A 15,253-nucleotide genomic window follows, 5' to 3' on the forward strand; every position below is an offset into this window, starting at 1 on the left:
CAAACACACATGACCGCTCTCCTGAAGCGTGTTACCCAGTCCCACCGCTGAAAAGGTAGCTATTAGACAATGCAAGTGGAGACACTGCAGGTCTCTGACAAGTAAATTAACTACAATGTAGTATAATACAACTTGCCGAAAGGCACACTGGGAAATGTGTTAATAAGACATGTATTTTAAGCCAACACAGTATTTTAATTTGCAAAGCTCAGCTGACATTGAGCAATACTCTTTCATTAATGTACTTATAATTTCTATTAAGTGCTTACATTGCTTGTCAGATCCATATAATTCTAATATTCTCACTCTTGTGTATTTTGAGTATGGTTTGAAATGCACTTTTCTTCCAAGTTGTGTGGTGTTTTCTAGCAGTAATTTGTTTGGTCGATACCAACCACATCCAAGACAGTGACAGTAACCCCACCTCAACATTTCGCCTGTTACCAAWTTTTTTTTAACCTTTATTTAACTAGGCAATTCAGTCAACACATTCTTATTTACAATGACGGCCTACCAAAAGGCCTCCTGCTGGGACAGGGGCCTGGGATTTAAAAAATTAATAATTACAGCATAAATATAGGACAAAACACACACAACAAGAGAGACAACACAACACTACATAAAGAAAGACCTAAGACAACATAGCAAGGCAGCAACACATGACAACACAGCATGGTAGCAACACAACATGGTAGCAGCACAAAACATGGTACAAACATTATTGGGCACAGACAACAGCACAATACACAATACATCACACAAAGCAGCCACAACTGTCAGTAAAAGTGTCCATGATTGAGTCTTTGAATGAAGAGATTGAGATAAAACTGTCCAGTTTGAATGTTTGTTGCAGCTCTTTCCAGTCGCTAGCTGCAGTGAACTGAAAAGAGGAGCGACCCAGGGATGTGTGTGCTATGGGGACCTTTAACAGAATGTGACTGTCAGAACGGGTGTTGTATGTGGAGGATGAGGGCTGCAGTAGATATGTTAGATATATAGTATGCATACAGTCACTTTACCAATACATAGAATTTTCATAATATCTTCAAAYTTCTTGAGAAATTAGCCAAAGGTAATCAAATGTGAAATACTGCTCATTCATTTGCTGAAAATTCCCTTCAGCAAATTAATGGGGGGGACAATGATAAGCCTTTGGAGAGATGTTATAGCATACCATGTCTCCAAACACAGAGAGACTAAGTGTTTTACGTTTTAGATCTTATTTGTTCATCTAGGACTTCATCTATTGGATTTAGGCTATTTATTGGGCCAACGCTTGATTCAAATTAGGCTATGTGTCATTTTCTATCAATATATGATGGTCTATTGCAGTTTTACAGTGTGACTACCAATTTGTATATCCGTGGAATTTCCAGATTAAGCTACTGTGTTTATCTTTTTTTTTTTGTTACAAACTAAATGCGCTGAACGTAGGCATGCCAGATATGGAAGACAAGAACTTTCCATTGCGGATGTAAAACTTCTTGCTAAAATTTCTGCTTTCAGGAAACAATGACGCATAAATGGGCAGGGTTTAGGGGTATTCAACAGTGCGATTAGGTGTACTTTCAGAATATTCACACACAAAGGTTATTCTTAAAAGCATATATTGTCGTCTCCTCATTACAGCATCGAAAATAATGAAGGGACTACTGAATTCGAAGATCTGTCTGACACTGGCTGTCATCTTCTTTCTCGCAGATAACGGACATGGTAAGTTTTAAAATAAATAGTAGGCTATATCACCTTTTTGCATTAGCCACATATAGGATACTAGAATATTTAACTATTGACAAAAGTAATTAGGGATAGTTAAGGATTTTTAACAATAACATTAAAGTTGAGTAATTCGTATTGATACATTTATCCGCGCGTCTGCTTTCAAGTTGACGTCTTCTGGCACGCTTGACAAAATAGCCTATAGGTTACTGACTATTTTGTTTGAATTGGTCTGTATTTTCTGACAGGAGGACACGTTTTACTACCAGAATAGAGTACGAGTAAGAAAAAGGTTGATGCCCCACAAGTTAGAACAATTCACATGTTGCTCATAACTGGACCTGCCATTAACATAGCTGCCATTTATAAAATGGATGGTTGCATAAGTGAAAGTGTAATTTGATCATAGTATTGACATAGTCTATTGTAGGCCGCCATCATACTGTGAAGACATTTTAATGCCTTATAATAATAATAATATAGGCTAAATGTGTAAATGCAGAGTAGCCACTGTGAGTTTGTGTGAATAAGGTATTTCTTTGTTTTCTGTTAAAAAATCGAAATAAGTAGGCCTATATCCATTCTGCCCAACAAAAACTAAAGCTGTAGGCTACCTATTTAGTTTGTTCGTTTTTTCTAAAGGGAAAATGTACTCATAGATTGCAAGAACAAGTTTACTAGCAAGAAATGGGAAAGTGTCTCACAGTAGGTGTGCTGCTCAGGTCCTCTCACAGTAGGAGTGCTGCTCAGGTCCTCTCACAGTAGGAGTGCTGCTCAGGTCCTCTCACAGTAGGAGTGCTGCTCAGGTCTCTCACAGTAGGAAGTGCTGCTCAGGTCCTCTCACAGTAGGAGTGCTGCTCAGGTCCTCTCACAGTAGGAGTGCTGCTCAGGTCCTCTCACAGTAGGATGTGCTGCTCAGGTCCTCTCACAGTAGGAGTGCTGCTCAGGTCCTCTCACAGTAGGAGTGCTGCTCAGGTCCTCTCACAGTAGGAGTGCTGCTCAGGTCCCCTCTCACAGTAGGTGTGCTGCTTCAGGTCCCTCTCACAGTAGGAGTGCTGCTCAGGTCCTCTCACAGTAGGAGTGCTGCTCAGGTCCTCTCACAGTAGGAGTGCTGCTCAGGTCCTCTCACAGTTGGAGTGCTGGTCAGGTCCTCTCACAGTTGGAGTGCTGGTCAGGTGCTCTCTGTCCATTATAATCTTAAAGGCAAAACTGATCCCAAATCAACACCCCTACTCTGAGACCCCTACGCTTGGTACATACGGACCAGTCCGAGAATAGTTTAGAGTACATGTTTTGGAAAGTTGTCAAAATATACCCCCAAAACAAGTTGTTTTATACTGTTACATAATTTTTGTTGGGCAGGAAGAATGGTAGCAAGCACACTTGTTCATATCAAAACTCCCAGACTCCTCTTACAGGCTGACTACACCGCTCGCGTCGCAAAATCTATGTTATTCAATTATTGCACCCACACTGCTTGCGCGCACCAACGAGCATCTGTGTTGCCAAGGGCTAAAATAGAAATCAGTTCTATTTCTGACGCAGATCGCTCTTCAGAGTTTGTTTTGATATTTTAACCTGCGTGTCGTGATCGCGTTTGGTGTGGGGGGACAAAATACATTTATGCACGATGGCGCACGCGCGCAGCCGGTTGGGGTTCCGTGTTAGGGATGGGGGCTACCTTGACTTGTTCCTAAACCATTCCAAGGTCCTTTGAAGTCTTTTCAGGCCTATTGATTATTCCCGGGCATTATAAATCAGCCTCCAGAAACAGATAACTGCCAACATAAAGGAAACACCAATATAAAGTGTGTTAATAGGGCATTGGACCACCACGAGCCATAACAGATTCAATGCATCTTGGCATAGATTCTACAATTGTCTGGAACTCTATTGGTGGGATTTGACACCATTCTTTTATGAGAAATTCCATAATTTTATGTTTTTTTAATGGTGGTGGAAAACGCTGTCTCGGGCGCCATTCCAGAATGTATTAATGTTCTGTATTATATCATGTTTAATGTTTTGTGTGGACCCCAGGAAGAGTAGATGCTGCTTTCGCAACAGCTAACAGGGATCCTAATCAAATTCCAATGTTTTAAAGCATATATTTCATATATCATATTCAATAGGAATATTGTTGACAAATGATCCTTTGTCACAAATGAGTTATGTTTATATATTGTCATTCCTTTACGAAACACAGGGACTCCAGCAAAAGGCAGATATATGTGGGTTAAGTGCAGTCCAGACGCCAAGAATACCAACTGTGAGACACAGAGGGGTCCCTGGATGGACTTGCCCGGGCCTCCTGACAGACTCCCTTCAATTGCCGTAAAGGATATGTAAGTATATGTCATCATCACAGATCAATTTGTCAGGAGACCAAGGCTCTATGGGCTAATGAATTTCAGAATTGAACAGACTGTGACAGAATTGTTCAAACTTTAACTTCTTTGCGCCATTGCTTTTGATGAGCGATGTCTCCATAAAGGATTGCAATAACGGACATTGACAAATTGTGTCACAAACCCCGACTTAAGCAATAACATTTCCAAAATCTTTTCAAAAAATCTCTTCACAATTTCCTGTAGGAAATGTTACTAATTACAGAATCAGCCTGGTAGGTACGTACTGTGACTTGAATGGCCTCCGATATTCGGTCTTATTCCGAGAGCGATGGTAGCATACAGAAAGAGAGCACTTTGATGACTTGTTATTAGTATAAACTACACACGGTGGGCCTACTCTTTGGTTCTAGATTATCCTGCTGGAAGATCAGTGTTAAAACTACGACCTATTTTAAATGATCTGATTATATATGTGTGATTTCTGCACTCATTATATTACGACAGACAGAAGATAACAATATGCACTCAGCTCTGTTAAACGCTTTGTTCAACGTTTTCACTATTGAGGAAGCTAAACATTTGCTATCACATGGTCTAAGACACCACTTCCCCTCTAGTGGTCAAAATCCTCAGCAAGACATTGTATCAGTTAGAAAAACACTAAGAGCCAAAAGGGTTGGATCTCACAAAACCCTCTTCCTTATACTGTTGTTTGCAGAAAAAGTTATTATCGTTATAAATTCCCTGTTACCATGAAGAAATATAAAAACCTGCCTTATACGACAATAAAGTACAATGGCAAAAAGTCAGGAATACACTGTTTAATTATGGATTTTGTGTATTACACTTGTTAAAAGTACCATGCAAACAGAAGCTTCAGTATTTTAATAAAACCTGTGTAGTAGTGCTGTTATTATGTTAGTAATAACATTGTATTTTATGCAATTACAAAGCATTTCCTAAATAATTACTATGTAACAACATATGAATCCAATATAGTGACTGGAGTAATAAGTGTTTCTTCACAGGTATCAGAGCAACTTTGTAAAGTTTTACAAATTATTCATCTACATGTGGTTATTTTCGCATTCACTTTAATGTGCACTATGTAGAAATCTCTTTGCCATTTCCTGGTTGCTAAAATTGTAATAGTTCGCCTCATTTCAGTTTATGTGACAAAACAAGCAGGTATAGTGTAGAGAATCATTGTATACTCTAAACCGCTGTGAAATATATTTTCCATAACCAAAAATATTGTATTTTCAGCTGGTGTACAAAACCGAAAGTAAAAGACACAAAAATGAAACTTAAGAGCGGGAAGCATAGAAAAAATGCACATAAAACATATCTACTGCTTCTTAGACTTGCTTTCAATGAGAATGACAGCTCTATAACACACATTTCTATGTAAATTTGGTCGGGTCGCCCAAAAAGTTACATAATGCTGCTTTAAGTTGATAAAATAAAAGATTGGACACTGTTTCAACAATATATTCTCTGGCAAGAAAGGTTATAGAGTTATCATACACTCAGCCTTTCTTGTTAAACGCTTTGTGACTTCAACTTAATACAATCCAAGGCTCTCAGACAAACAAAGCAGGGAGGATGGGTGTGTAGAGACTCCCAGGCCTGCTCTGTAGTGAAAAATCACAGGAAGAGCTCAGAGGATGTAGACTGTAATGGCTAACGATACTGTGCTTCTGTTTTTCTTCCAGAGTGCCGGAAGAGGCTGGCTCAGAGCCGGAGGAGCAGTCAGACGAGGGTTCTGCCACAGGAATCCTTTTCACTGAGCAGGGCTCTGGCGACCAGTTGGGCAGCACAGATGTGGATGGGATTGACTACCCTGGCTTTGTCTTCCCACCGAAAATGACCATGGATCAGGCTCTGCCTCCTGCTCAGGAATTGAAAGAGGATCACCTGATCCTGTAGCCTGCCAGAATGTTAAATATTGAAATTGTGATGTCAATCCAGTTGTGTAAAATGCATTTTGCAACCTCTCATGATTCCATGAGCACCTTAAAATGGAATTTCCATTTGAATTATTGTATTTTCTGGTCAATGCTATCTGCATCTTGTGAAAGTAGTAGTACCATGCTATTTGACCCAGGTATTGATGCTTGGCTGTGTAAGATTGCATTTAGGTAACTGAAGTGTGGGCAATGTAAGTGGATTTATAGCATCATTTACACAGTTTAGTTATTTCCCATGGGAACCAAAGCGATTGCTTTTTTGGGTGTTTTTATTTTGAATACCTGGCAAGAATGTAATTAATTAGATTTAACCTGTAGCCTTTATTTTTGAGCTCAGCAAATTATATTTTTCATGTTTTAAAACGTGTGGTTTTATGGGTTAGGGTTAGGGTTAGAAGGGTTAGGCAATGAAATGTATAAGATACTATATGATAGTCTTTCCCTCTTCAAATATTGTCAAACATAATACTTTATTCAGAATTTCCACAATTGTCACAATTTGATATTATATCATTCCGCACTCATATTTTTTGGGAAGATTTAACCCCTTAGAGGGCGAGGTAAACTCCAATAAATATACAGCCATTGTTTGAGTGATGACCTTGAACCTATGGTGAATCATTTCTATCCTGATGGCCCTATTAAGACACTTTATGTTGGTGTTTCCATTATTTTGGCAGTTACCTATATATTGGGTGGTTGAAATTATGCAGAACTTCCTGTTATTTGACCTTGTTTCAATGTTGATAGCAAAATAGTAAGTTTGAACTGTTTTAGCTATAAGCTATTATAAGCCCATTCCTGAAAGCTAAGACTCTCTGGAACATGGATGTGCCTTCTGATCCCCTCTATGATGATCACAGGCCGCGCAGGACCAGTTACATGCTGACCACACTGCCCATGTTGCGTGCGGGATCATTGCAAAATAAATGTACACATACAGTTGAAGTCAGAAGTTTACATACACTTAGGTTGGAGTCATTAAAACTKGTTTTTCAACCACTCCACACATTTCTTGTTAACAAACTGTAGTTTTGGCAAGTCGGTTAGGACATCTACTTTGTGCATGACACAAGTAATTTTTCCAACAATTGTTTACAGACAGATTATTTCACACAATTCACTGTATCACAATTCCAGTGGGTTAGAAGTTTACATACGGGGGGTACTGAAAGTTGACTGCCTTTAAACAGCTTGGAAAATTCCAGAAAATTATGTCATGGCTTTAGAAGCTTCTGATAGGCTAATTGACATCATTTGAGTCAATTGGAGGTGTATCTGGTGATGTATTTCAAGGCCTACCTTCAAACCCAGTGCCTCTTTCCTTGACATCATGGGAACAGGTACAAAAGTATCTATATCCACAGTAAACGAGTCCTATATCGACATAACCTGAAATGCCGCTCAGCAAGGAGAAAGCCACTGCTCCAAAACCGCCATAAAAAAAGCCAGACATAAGGTTTGCAACTGCACATGGGGACAATGATCGCCATGTCTTTAACCAAGACTAAAGGAGAGTGTGTGTCCACGGGTATGAAAGGAAGCTAAAGTAATTTCACTGCCTAAAAATAGTAAAGCACTGTTTGCTGGCTCTAACTGCGCCGCAATCAGTTTGCTGCCTGTTCTTAGTAAACTGATGGAGAATTGTGTTTGACCAAATACAATGCTATTTTTCAGAGAACAAGTTAACTACTGACTTTCAGCACACATATAAAGAAAGGCACTCAACTAGTACTGCACTGATTCAAGCTTTATTATTAGATTTCAGTGCAGCCTTTGGTGTTAGTGATCATAATTGTTATTGAAAAAGCTCACTTGCTATAGCTTTGCATCAACCACCATCACATGTTTTGAGAGTATTTATGCAATTAGAACCTAGAAGTGTTCTTCAATGAAGCTTCTCTGACATCAGCTATGTTAAGTGTGGTGTCCTTCAGGGCAGTTGCTTGGCCGTTCTCTTCTCTATTTTTCAAGGATTGTGCACTGGTCTTACACGAGCTAGAATGACTATGTATGCGGATGAGTCACACTCCTCATGTCATCACCAAAGCCAGTGAGTTCAGAAATTCCTAAATAAGAAGTTACAGTCAGTATCAGAATGTGTGATTAGTAATACAGTGTTGTATTTGGTTCAAACATTCCTACGATGTAAACTCCAACTGGAGTTGTGTGTAAAGGGTGTGACCATTGAGTAAGTTGAGGAAGCTAAACTCCTAGGTATACCACTGGATGGTCAATTATCATGGTCAAGTCATACTGACAAAGTTGTTGTGAAGATGGGGAAGGGTATGTCTGTTATAAAAAGATGTTCTGTGTTGTTTACCACAAATCAACTGCACTCGTTGTTAGGTCTCTGGTCTTGTCCCATCTTGATTACTGTCAGGTAATATGGTCAGGTTCCGCAAAAAAAGACCTAGCTGGTTCAAAACAGTGCAGCACACCTTTCTCTTAACTGCACATACAAACTAATATCAACAGCATGCATGCCAGTCTACTTGAGGGTTGACGAGAGATTAACTGCTTCTCGTCTAGTTTTTATGAGAAATATTACTGTTATGAAAATTTCACATTGTCTGCATAATCAAATAACATAGAGCTCAAACACCCATACATGCCCCACAAGACATCCCACCAGGGGTCTCTTCACAGTCCCCATGTCCAAAACTAATTCACAGCAACAGACAGTATTGTACAGAGCCATGATCGCATTGTCATCTACAATTACTCAAGCAAACAGCAAAATTACTGTCAAAAATATATTAAAACAACATCTCATGGAACAATAGGAACTGAGAAATGACAAACGCATGCACACAGACACACTCTATCACACACAATCTACAAACACAATATTCCAATAGTGTTTGAGCTGTGACATCCACTTGTATTGATCATATCTTCACTATTGCTAGAGCTTTGCTCCAAAGCAATTGGCTGTAGTGATTGGCTGTAGTGATTGGCTGTAGTGATTGGCTGTAGTGACCATAAGATTGTGGCAATAACAAGGAAAGCCAAAGTGCTAAAGGTTGGGCCTAAAGTCATTTATAAGAGATCATACAAAATGTTTTCTTAGGACTCTTTTGTTGAAGAGGTAGTACACATACATTATTGTTTAGTTTTATTGTTTGTATATCGTTGTATTTTAAATTTGTGTGACTGTTCTTGTTTATCAGTATATCAGTGTTTTGTTGTGTTTTTTTGTTGTGTTGGCCCCTGGAAGAATAGCTGCTGCTTCGGCAAAAGCTAATGGGGATCCGAGTAAACCAATAAAACCCATTTAATGAAAGTGCAATAGAGAGGGTATGGTGATCCATGCATGTGATGAGTAACCTTGCCTGAGACCTAAAGATGTGTTAGTATGACTGATGGGGTCTAACCCTGGTCACCTGTGCGCCAGACAATGCAACTTTTCAGGTCTCAGACAAGTTAGTCATCATGCGAGCGTGGTCACCAAACCACCTGTGTTACGCTTCACCCCCCTTTGATCTCCTCCTTGAAGAGACCATCCAAGTCACAGGACCAATGCCTAGGCTTTAGCTCAGCAGGCAAACACAGTCTTAACCCAGCCAGTCACATGTTACACATCATGACTACCCTTGCCGGAGACTTGAAACTAACATGTCTAACACAAACTCACACATGTCAAACTAACACTTCTTTAGGTTTCAGGCAAGGTTCTCATTGCATTAGCATGGCCCACCAAACCACACTCTTTTGACGAGTAATTTTGCTGGATCTTGAAGACTTGTATTGGTGTAGCAGATGGGGATCTGTGAAACTCAATAGACCTTTTTAATAGTAAGATGGGTTGGAATGCTTCAGTAGGGCGTTCATGTGTGTTTTCGAGGCAGGAGTCCTGAGTTCAAGTCTCCATTTGAGCTGAATCAGGGGTAAACGGTACTAGCTAAGCAGGCAGCTAACATCCTCTACAATTGTGCCACTGAACTCCAATCTGCAGTTTGCTGGTTCAACCACTGTGGTCACTGTGAAATCAGTTTGGAAGGTGAATGTAGCAGATGGGGTTATGTGAAACTCACTCATCAGCTTGAAGTGTCGTCCCTTGTACATTAGCAGAAGGCCTTTCTCAATAGCGTGGTGGGTTGGAATGCTTCAGCAGAGAGGTCATGTGTGTTTTCGAGGCAGAGGTCCTGAGTTTGAGTCTCGGTATGAGCTGAATCAGGCGGAACATTGGTTCGAACCCAGTCAATCTCAAGAGCGAGATTAAATGGGGAGTGGAAAGGCTATCCTTAGAATTATATTCTTATTAGGCCAAATTGCATTTTTTGTGACACTCCCTTCTAACGTATCCTGTGCGGCATGTGGTCATCGTAAAGGAAAACAGAAGGCATATCCATGTTCCAGAGAGTCTTAGCTTTCCAAATTCATAGGACGGAAATTAATTCAACATGTCACATTCCCTTCATAAACCGCTAAAAGCTTCTGTTTACCAGAGATAGAATCAAACGCTATCCGTTCTCCTCTACCTTTCTGACTGGCAAAATACCAGGATGTTGTCTCTGGTTTTGAATCTGAATTTAGAGAACTGAATTTGAAAACTAAATCTGAATGCATCTGAGAAGTTGAATATATGAAACTTTGATGAACTTGAAATTATAGTTTGTAAACTTGATAGTTTGTAAACTTGATACACAGACAATGAATGCAATATCTACCATATTGAAACTCAATATATAAATACTGAATTTGAATATTCAATTAAATTGACATTTAATTGTAAAGCTGAATGCAATATTAATTCAATTTTAAAACCAGTTTAATTTATGAATTCAATTATTCAATGTGTGCACAACAAATTAAAAAATATTAKATTCAAATTCAATATCCTAATACAAATTCTAAATTACGGAATTCAAATACAATTTCTGTTTGACCTGAAATTGCTCCATACCTGCCTGCAACTTCAGTGTCAGTGTCACTATGCTGCTGAGGGAATTTCCTCGTGATCTAAATGTTCATATGAGGGTTTAATGGCCAAGACGTTAGTTTCTCCCGTGGGAGACCAGGGTTCAGAACCTCCCGTGACACTTCAACCACACTGTGTCATTTCCTGAACTGGCGATAGTCAATTATCACACCCTCATGTTGAATATTTCCCTGAGCTTCCTCTGTAAAGTTTCTGATGACCTACAAAACCACCAGTTTTGTCATGCTGAGACCAAGGTATATTTTTTAAGATGATCCCTGAATTACTGAAATTACAGAAATACACACATTAAAATACAAATACAAAAGGCAAGCAGAAAGAAAACTAAAAAAGTTAMAAAATATATTAACCTGTCAAGAGTTGGTTAGCGCACTTGCCTCTTTTTTTCATAATTTTCCAGATGAAAATACAGGATAAAAATAGACTGTATTGTTTCTTATTAAACTGGTTGTTTGGATCCTGGATGCTGATTGGACGAGCAGCGTTCCAAACCGTGCTGTATGTATTGGCCGTCATAGACACAGAGTGAACCGTGCCCAGACAACTTCAGAGCCAGTCGAAATCGTGCATCAATGTCATTATCATGGACATAACCAAGTAAATGCCAATAGAAAAAAAGCACAATCAAACGAAGCTAGGATACTGTCATTCCAGGTTCAATGTTTGAAGTGACTGAGTTAGCTGAAGTTGGCTAGTTAGCTAGCAAGTCACATGAACGTTATCCAGCCTGCATAGCAACCATTTATTTTAGAATGGACGACCAGTCATTTTGAATAGCAACTATAATTAAATGAATGTGTCGCGTGTGATAATGTGAAAGTGATAATGCCCTCGAAGCCGGTGTTTCGTCTCTGGCCAGCAAACCGTGTCAATATATCCTCCAAACACCGGCTTCGAGGGCATTATCACTTTTATACAAGGGGTTACCAACATATTAAAATAATGATTTACATATTTTGATTAAACGTTATTTTGAGGAATTTATTCATACTATTCCATCCTTCCACAAGATATAGTCCCGACACAAATCTAGGGTTTCTACCCAAGCCAGCTGGTTGTGCGTTCTATCGGTTCGGTTGCTAAAGATGCGACCCAGTCTTCAGTATTTTTGTTCTGTATCCATGGAAGTGACCCAGTCGTTCCTTCTAAATGTTCCATTGCCATACTGACTGGCAACGTTATTTCTTATCCCTTGCTTGCTAGCTAGCCAGCCAACTACGACTAATTTACAGTCACCTCAAAAAGTGCAGCAAGAATAACAGCAAAATGCATTTGCATTTGTTTATGCTGTTTTCTAGTGACATTTATTTGGATACATCCATAACAATGAGCTAATGAGGTGCGATATCGCCTGGCATAGAAAATGTGTTCACTCATCAGGACACTGTTCACTCATGACTGCATGGCCAGGCACGACTCCAACACCATCATTAAGTTTGCCTAAGACACAACAGTGGTAGTCCTGATCACCGACAACTTTGAGACAGCCTATAGGAAGGAGGTCAGAGACCTGGCTGTGTGGTGCCAGGATAACAATCTCTCCCTCAACATCAAGACAAAGGAGATGATTGTGGACTACAGGAAAAGGAGAACCAAGCACGCCCCTATTCTCATCAACAGGGCTGTAGTGGAGCAGGTTGAGAGCTTCAAGTTCCTTGGTGTCCACATCACCAACAAACTATCATGATCCAAACACACCAAGACAGTCGCAAAGAGGGCATGACAAAGCCTATTCCACCTCAGGAGACTGAAAAGATTTGGCATGGGTCCTCAAATCCTCAAAGTTCTACAGCTGCACTACCAAGAGCATCCTGACTGGTTGCATCACTACCTGGTATGGTAACTGCTCAGCCTCCGACTGCAAGGCACTACAGAGGGTAGTGCATATGGCCCAGTACATCACTGGGGCCAAGCTTCCTGCCATCCAGGACCTCTATACRAGGCGGTGTCAGAGGAAGGCCTTAAAAATTGTCAAAGACTCCAGCAACCCTAGTCATAGACTGTTCAATCAATCAAATTGATTTATAAAGCTCTTTTTACATCAGCCGATGTCACAAAGTGCTATACAGAAACCCAGCCTAACACGCCAAACAGCAAGCAATGCAGATGTAGAAGCAATGCAGACTGTTCTCTCTGCTACCGCATGGCAAGTGGTACCGGAGCGCAAAGTCTAGGTCCAAAAGGCTTCTTAACAGCTTCTACCCCCAAGCCATCAGACTCCTGAACAGCTAATCAAATGGCTACCCAGACTATTTGCATTGTCCCCCCTCTTTTACACTGCTGCTACTCTTTGTTTATTATCTATGCACAGTCACTTTAACTCTACCTACATGTACATATTACCTCAATTTCCTTGACTAACCTGTGCCCCCGCACATTGACTCTGTACCGGTACCCCTGTATATAGCCTCGCTACTGTTATTTTACTGCTACTCTTTAATTGTTATTTACATTTTTTACTTAACACTTATTTTTCTTAACTGCATTGTTGGTTAAGGGCTTGTAAGTAAGCATTTAACTGTAAGGTTGTATTCGGCGCATGTGACAAATAACATTTTATTTTATTTGTTGAGAGGAGCTAGCCAACAACACAGCTAACACAATCACTTCAAACCGAAGCTGGAAAGACTGTGAACTAGCTCCACTTCATTTCGTTTTACTTTTTTCAACTGACATTTCTTTGTCTAGATCCATAAAAATTATGCCAGCTGATACATGATTTCGACTGGCTGAGAAACGCTGTCTGTCTGTCTTGTCCCGACATGTTCATTACTATGGGACAGCTGGAGATTGAAACAATGTTACAAATGTCGGGGAGACAGACAGCAAGGTTTATACAAATCTCCGCTGTTGAAAACCAAATGTTAGTCTAAAATAAATGTGAGATAATGTCTAGATGCTTTTTATAATGGAGATCAAGTTTATAAATTGTTTGGCTGGGTTGARGAGACAGTGGATTGCGCAGTCAGATGGAACAGAGTAAATAGGCATTTTAATGGCATAGATTTAGCCGGTGGTAATTTGTGGAATAGACACTGGATGGAATGCGGTTTTAACCAATCAGAGTTCAGGATTAGGCCCACCCGTTGTATAAAGCAACATGACCAAAATACCTAACAACCAGATTTTTGTCTGGACTAGCTATATCTTCTGGTGGAAGAATTCAGTTGTATTAATTGGCTTGTCAAAATAACGTTTTAATGAAAATATGTAATTTWAAAAAAAATAAAGAAATAAGGTTTGTGCCTTTAATGGTGCAACACTACTCCGCCTATTCATATGACTTTCGGTCACATGATAGATCACGGGATTTTAGAGTGTGATGTTTGCAACAAGATGATTTATATTCCAGATTTTTGGGACAAAATAAAAGTCTACTGAGGGTGTGTTCGTAAATTCATTCTGGAGTGCCAGATTGCACTCTGGGCTTTCGTAAATTCAGAGGGTTTTGCGCTCGGAGCGCTCAGAACGCACACTGGACGCTCTGGCCAAGGACTAGGGTTGATCCGAGCGTTCTGACCTCACAACAGCAGTCAAGTACCCAAGCTAACTGGCTAAAGTTGGCTAGCTTGCGAGCTACTTCAAGACACAAATGAGAGAACACCTCACCTTTTTACTCAGCCTAGCAGAGTTGGTTAGGCTGTTTTCATGTTATCTATCATTGGTGACCAGTGGTGACCTGTTATTCAGGGGTAAAATAAATAAAATTGTTGCCTGTTTTGCATGTTATTTTGAGCCTAGTGGTTAGAGCATTGGGCTAGTAACTGAAAGGTTGCTATATCGAATCCTTGAGCGGACAAGGTAAAAATCTGTCGTTCTGCACCTGAATAAGGCACTGTTCCTAAGCCATCATTGTAAATAAGAATTTGTTCTTAACTGACTTGCCTAGTTAAATAAAGGTTAAAGAAAAAAAATATTAATACGTGTCACATATCAGTTTGCAAACAATGTAAGAACAATTATTGAGTTAATAAAGCCTCATACAAACATGGTCTCTTTTGTGCTTTCTTGAGTAAGGCAGCTCCAAAACACAGATGTTTCAGCCTAGATCAGTGCTTTCTGTAGTGGTGAGGCAGCCAGCGGAAAATACAGAGCGTAGGCATTGGTCATCTTCTCTAGTTGCGCCGTGATTGGCTCAGTGTTCTGTCACTCATGGGGACACTATGTCACTGCAGAATCTACAGGGAGAGCTAGGCAGTTCAAGCACCCTTGCGTGCTGCCTTAGATTTACATTAGAAGTGCCCATCCAAAAAGGCTCAAGGTCATTG

General features: G+C 39.9%; 1 protein-coding gene across 1 annotated transcript; it reads left to right on the forward strand.

Annotated features, from left to right (window-relative positions):
- Window positions 1-1,441: 1,441 nt before the first annotated feature.
- Window positions 1,442-6,640, forward strand: LOC111968126 (serglycin). Its single transcript, XM_023993688.2, has 3 exons — window positions 1,442-1,713; window positions 3,926-4,064; window positions 5,786-6,640. Exons 1-3 carry the CDS (start codon window positions 1,641-1,643, stop codon window positions 5,997-5,999), a joined length of 426 nt encoding a protein of 141 aa, XP_023849456.1. The 5' UTR covers window positions 1,442-1,640; the 3' UTR covers window positions 6,000-6,640.
- The last annotated feature ends 8,613 nt before the right edge of the window (window positions 6,641-15,253 follow it).

This window comes from Salvelinus sp. IW2-2015, linkage group LG8 (assembly GCF_002910315.2).
Source record: "Salvelinus sp. IW2-2015 linkage group LG8, ASM291031v2, whole genome shotgun sequence".
NCBI lineage: Eukaryota > Metazoa > Chordata > Actinopteri > Salmoniformes > Salmonidae > Salvelinus > Salvelinus sp. IW2-2015.